Source organism: Kogia breviceps, chromosome 14 (genome assembly GCF_026419965.1).
Source record: "Kogia breviceps isolate mKogBre1 chromosome 14, mKogBre1 haplotype 1, whole genome shotgun sequence".
Lineage (NCBI taxonomy): Eukaryota > Metazoa > Chordata > Mammalia > Artiodactyla > Physeteridae > Kogia > Kogia breviceps.
In genome coordinates, this window is record NC_081323.1 from 51,717,936 (window position 1) to 51,724,349 (window position 6,414).

General features: G+C 41.8%; 1 protein-coding gene across 1 annotated transcript in view; it reads left to right on the forward strand.

Moving 5' to 3' along the window:
* The window catches only part of LOC136792577 (signal-regulatory protein beta-1-like), a 32,544-nt gene extending 26,494 nt beyond the window's left edge, over nt 1-6,050 (forward strand). The window contains exons 5-6 of the mRNA XM_067013168.1: nt 4,586-4,694; nt 5,321-6,050. Of these exons, the coding sequence (XP_066869269.1) occupies nt 4,586-4,692 (107 nt within the window). The 3' untranslated portion in view covers nt 4,693-4,694; nt 5,321-6,050. The remainder of the gene's footprint in view (nt 1-4,585; nt 4,695-5,320) is intronic.
* The last annotated feature ends 364 nt before the right edge of the window (nt 6,051-6,414 follow it).

Below are 6,414 nucleotides of genomic sequence, written 5' to 3' on the forward strand. Positions count from 1 at the left end.
TGAGAAGGATGGGCGTTAGCTCTTCTCTAAATGTTTGATAGAATTCACCTGTGAAGCCATCTGGTCCTGGAGTTTTGTTTGTTGGGTTTTTTTTTTTTTTTTTTTTTTTTTTTTTTTTTTTTTTTTCCGTATGCGGGCCTCTCACTGTTGTGGCCTCTCCCGTTGCGGAGTATAGGCTCCGGATGCACAGGCTCAGCAGCCATGGCTCACGGGCTTAGCCGCTCCACAGCATGTGGGACCTTCCTGGACCGGGGCATGAACCCTTGTCCCCTGCATCAGTAGGCACTCAACCACTGCACCACCAGGGAAGCCCATGTTGGAAGATTTTTAATCACAGTTTCAATTTCATTACTTGTGATGGTCTGTTCATATTTTCTATTTCTTCCTGCTTCAGTCTTGGAAGGTTATACCATTCTAAGAATTTGTCCATTTCTTCCAGGTTGTCCATTTTATTGGCATTGACTTACTTGTAGTAGTCTCTTAGGATGCTTTTTATTTCTGCAGAGTCTGTTGTAACTTCTCCTTTTCATTTCTAATTTTATTGATTTGAGTCCTTTCCCTCTTTTTTTTGATGAATCTGGCTAATGGACTATCAATTTTGTTTATCTTCTCCAAGAACCAACTTTTAGTTTTCTTGATCTTTGCTATCATTTTTTTGGTTTCTATTTCATTTATTTTCCACTCTGATTTTTATGATTTCTTTCCTTTTGCTAACTTTGGGCTTTGTTTGTTCTTCTTTCCCTAGTTCCCTTCGATGTAAGGTTAGATTGTTTATTTGAGATTTTTCTTGTTTCTTGAGGTAGGCTTGTATAGCTATAAACTTAGCTCTTAGAACTGCTTTTGCTGCATCCTACAGGTTTTGGATAGCCGTGTTTTCATTGTCATTTGTCTCTAGGTATTTTTTGATTTCCTCTTTGATTTCTTCAGTGATTTCTTGGTTATTTAGTAAGGTATTGTTTAGCTTCCATGTGTTTGTGTTTTTTACTTTTTTTACCCTGTAATTCATTTCTAATCTCATAGCTCTGTGGTTGGAAAAGATGTTTGATATGATTTCAATTTTCTTTAATTTACTGAGGCTTGATTTGTGACCCAAGATGTGATCTCTCCTGGAGAATGTCACATGCACACTTAAGAAGAAAGTATAATTGCTCTTTTTGGATCGAATGTCCTATAAATATCTATCTGGTCTACTGTGTCTTTTAAAATTTCTGTTTCCTTATTTATTTTCATTTAGGATGATCTGTCCATTGGTGTAAGTGAGCCATTAAAGTCCCCCATTATTATTCTGTTACTGTTGATTTCCTCTTTTAACCGTTAGCAGTTGCCTTATGTACTGAGGCACTCCTATGTTGGGTGCATATATATTTATAATTGTTATATCTTCTTCTTGGATTGATCCTTTGATCATTATGTAGTGTCCTTCTTTGTCTCTTGTAACATTCTTTATTTTAAAGTCTATTTTATCTAATATGAGTATTGCTAGCTCAGCTTCCCTTTGATTTCCATTTGCATGGAATATCTTTTTCCATCCCTTCACTTTCAGTCTGTATGTGTCCCTAATTCTGAAGTCAGTCTCTTGTAGACAGCGTATAAAAGGATCTTGTTTTTGTATCCATTCAGCGAGCCTGTGTCTTTTGGTTGAAGCATTTAATCCATTCACTTTTAAGGTAATTATAGATATGTATGTTCATATCACGATTTTCTTAATTGTTCTGGGTTTGTTTTTGTAGGTCCTTTTCTTCTCCTCTGTTTCCCACTTAGAGAAGTTCCTTTTGCATTTGTTGTAAAACTGGTTTGGTGGTACTGAATTCTCTTAGGTTTTCCTTGTCTGTAAAGCTTTTGATTTCTCCATCAAATATGAATGAGACCCTTGCCAGGTAGAGTAATCTTGGTTGTAGGTTCTTCCCTTTTGGCACTTTAAGTATATCATGACACTCCCTTCTGGCTTGTAGAGCTTCTGCTGAGAAATCAGCTGTTAACCTTATGAGAGTTCCCTTGTATATTATTTGTCATTTTTCCCTTGCTGCTTTCCATAATTTTTCTTTGTCTTTAATTTTTGCCAGTTTGATTAGTATGTGTCTTGGTGTGTTTCTCCTTGGCTTTATCCTATACGGGACTCTCTGTGCTTCCCGAGCTTGGGTGGCTATTTCCTTTCCCATGTTAGGGAAGTTTTCAACTATAATCTCTTCAAATGTTTTCTCAGTTCCTTTCTCTCTCTCTTCTCCTTCTGGGACCCCTATAATGAGAATGTTGTTAAGTTTAATGTTGTCCCAGAAGTCTCTTAGGCTGTCTTCATTTCTTTTCATTCTTTTTTCTTTATTCTGTTCTGCAGCAGTGTCTTCCAGGTCACTTATCCGTTCTTCTGCCTCAGTTATGCTGCTATTGATTCCTTCTAGTGTAGTTTTCATTTCAGGTGTTGTATAGTTCATCTCTGTTTGTTTGTTCTTCAATTCTTCTAGATCTTTGTTAAACATTTCTTGCATCTTCTCGATCTTTGCCTCCATTCTTTTTCCAAGGTCCTGGATCATCTTCACTATCATTAGTCTGAATTCTTTTTTCTGGAAGGTTGCCTATCTCCACTTCATTTAGTGGTTTTTCTGGGGTTTTATCTGGTTTCTTCATCTGGTACATAGCGCTCTGCCTTTTCATCTTGTCTATCTTTCTGTGAATGTGGTGTTTGTTCCACTGGCTGCAGGATTGTAGTTCTTCTTGCTTCTGCTGTCTGCCCTCTGGCGGATAAGGCTACCTGAGAACCCACTCTTTGTTTCAGTTATTTTCTCTATTGTTTATTGGTTTTCAATTTCACTGACTTTTCTTCTTTCTTTATTATTTCCTCCCTTCTGCTTGCTGTGGTTTTATTTTGCTCCTGCATTTCTCATTTCTTGAGGCAGGAATTTAGATTATTGATTTAGACATTTTCTTTTTCCTAGTGCCACACCTGTGTCTCCTCTTGTGCTTGGTTCCTGACTGCTGTGTTCTTCCTCCAGTCCTCAGGTCCCTAGACAGCCTGCCTCCTCTTCCACCTCAGAGTCCTTCTATGCTTCTCCCATGTGTTATTTCTAGGGTTAAGTTGTACTGAATGAGGAGAGTAGGAGACAAGAGTCCATGCCATCTTCTCTGGCATGGCCTGTAAATGCTTTTTAACCTTCCATCTTCTGCTCAGGCTCAACCAGGGCTGGTACTAATGGGTGCTGCAGGGTGCCTGACCCATGATGCTTGCTAGTGTAGTAAAGCTGGAAATGCTTTCTGGAGCATCTTGGTTGGCAGGCTGAAGAGAAATGTAAGATGTTAATGTGATCCTTTTCCCCAGATCCAAAGCCTACCCTGGGCATCTGAGGGCTCCAACCACTGCAGGCCTGTGTCCAGTGGGTCTGGTGTAAGGATGCACATCTTATTGTTTGTTTTTATGGTATTGGGGTTTTTTTATAACATTTCTAGCCTAATGGACCTCTCTTTCCTAGTACAGCATAAATCAAGATGTTAACAGAGTTTTGAGTTGGTTGGTTGGTTTTGATAGTGGGAGAAATATTCTGAGTCCTGTAATTCTTTGGTTCTCTTTTGTCTTTCAGGAACCTAAATCCCTTCCCCTTACTTTTTTCATTTTCCCTTTACCTCTCAATTGCCATCAGCACGTCTTCCTTCTTTTCAATTTTTCTATCCATAAGTTATGCACCTTAACTCATGCATATCCATTTATTCACATCTGTTCTCCTTGAATTAGGTTCCTATAGTCAGTGTAAGTAATTACCACATTTAGTGATTTAATACAAGACAAATGCATTATCATATAGTTGTAGAGGTCAGAAGTCTACAATGGGTGGCTGGGCTCTGCTTGTTCAGAAGGCTTTAGAGAAGAATGCATTTCCTTGCCTTTACCAATTCCCAGAGGTGTCCACACTCCTTGGCAAAGGGCCTCACATCAGTCTGACCTCTGCTTCTGACATCACATCTCCTCCAACTGTCCTGCCTCAATCTTTTACTTATAAGAATCTTTGTGATTACATGGCCTCCACTAGGAAAATGTGCCCATCTCAAGATCCTTAACAAATCACTACTGCTAATCCCTTTTGACATGGAAGGAAACATATGCACAGATTCTGGGGATTCTGTTCCAACCCTTTTAAATCACACAGACTTTTAAACCCCTTTCTATGATTTGTGCTCCTTAGGGCACTTTTCCAATATTTTCAAAGTTTAGACAAATTTATATTGATGGTGATGTTTCCAAATAACTCTAGCTGCCTTGTCTATTTCTCCATAATTTTCCTGTTAGCTTGTTGAAGATGGGATGGCAGCCTAGTGAGAGACTATTAGGATTTGCTGAATTTTCTCTTGTCTCACAGTTATTTTCACTTCTGACATTTTCTGTTCAAGTAATCACACCCTTGCAGCCTGAGAAAAGAGAGTAGGGGAATGAGGGACTCCTGTATGCTGATTTCTGCCTAAAGCTTGAGTCCAGGATGCAGATCAAAGCCTCAGAGTGCTGACGGGCCCAGGTGGCCTCTGATGGAGTAAGTGGAGACCCCTGGGAATGGCTCCTGTGTGATCCCTCTAATCGCTCCTCTTGTCCCTTGATGATTTCCAGGCACAGAGCTGTCTTCTCCTCTCCTGGTAGTTCTCCTCCTAGGCCCCAAGGTGCTGCTGGTGATCGGTGTCTCTGTCATCTTTTTCTACAAGAAGCATTGGGCCTGACTGTAAGTTTGTGTAGGAGGGAGGGCAGGACAAGATCTGTCGTAGATGACATAAGGTCATTAGGGGAGCCAGCACAGAAGTCACACAGGGTCAGGGCCCACGTGGGGATAAGAGAAGGGGGCACACTTCCCTCAATACCCTCAGGAGTATCCTGTTTCACTCTAAGAGGTGCCCAACTCCCAGGAGGTATGCAGGGTCCTGGAGGAGGTGGGCTGGATCAGGGGTTTTCAAAGGGTGTCTCTTAGCAGTTCTGTAGAGGAAGTGGGCAGAGGGTGTTGAATGAGGAGGAGCTGAGTGGGTGGTTCCCTTGGAAACCATTTCTAGACACTTGAGTCCTGGGACTCCTTGGGGCAAAAAGAATCCACATTTTTGGGTAATGTTGAGAACTCTGGATTGGCTCTCCTGGGAGTGGCTTCTGCTCTGACCCTCCGTGTGACAGAATCGAAGGGCTGGGGATGGGGCATCAGGACCTGGGGAGGAGGCTGAGGTGTCAGAGTGCTATCCCAGGGGCTGCCCATCCTCTCAAGACAGGCATCCCGGGAGGAGAACACCTGGGCACATAGGAGGCATGCAAGGAACGTTTCCTGAGTGATGAGCAGATAATTAAATATGGGCATGTTTCCCACAGCTCCTTCCTTCCTCCCTGCTGGTGTCACCCTCAGTGTCTGCTGCCTCCTTCCCTTCCTGAGGGGCCCGGCCCAGGAGAAGGACTCAGCTGGGAGCTTCCATGACTCTTCTCCAATTGCCTCCCCTCCATGGAGACTTGCCTGCCCACATGACCCTGAAGCCACAAGAGTTGGGTCTTCATACATGGTCCTGAGCAAGGATCGTGGGAAGTAGCTCTGGAGGCTGACTCAGGACATTTCCCTGGAATGTGAGAAATAATTCAGATCAACACATGTCAGGTTATCTCTCATCCATCATCTTGGACTCGGCCATGAACTACACAATAATGCCCTGTGCTGAGGAGTTATTCTGTCCTCTGGATTCCTGCCTTCACCTGACTCCCCACCCTCTGAGGTGCCTCTTTAGTACAAATGACTCCCCATCTTAATTTTAAGAAAAATTATTCTCCTTCTTCATTGTCTAAATAGTCAACTTCTCAAACCCAGAAAATAGTGTTCCCTCCTCTCTCCCTGATGGGAACAATAGTTTTTCTATAATCTTGCATCCTTCCCAACCCTATTGCTCATGGTATCTATACAGCGTCCAGAAGCCTGGAGTCATCCTTGATTTCTCTTTCTTTTATAGAACATATTCAATTCTGCCTTCAAAATGTTTATGTCCAGTGGTCAGATGGAACTCTTTAACAATTGACTATCCAAAAGGAAAAAAAAATAAAGAAAATTTATTGGTATAAATACTCCCAATGTGGTCAATTTCAAGTTAGCAACAGTTTAACAACTAGTTTTCAAAATTCCTGAAAATGTAAATATCAGCTCTCATGAGTCAGTCCAATCCCCTCCAGCACACTTCTGAATTGAATCCATAATCTGTACATTCTCACTCCCACCACTGCTCCCTGGTCCCAGACACCAACATCTCTTCCTGCACCATTGCTATTGTCTCTGACTTGCTTTCCTGTTTCAGCCTCAGTGATTCCTTGGGAATGTAAGTCAAATGCTATCATTCCTCTGCTTTCTCCTCCAATATGTCTGCCTGGCTCACTCTCTTCCTTCATTCCAACCTCTGCTCAAATATCACTTTATCAAACACATCTTC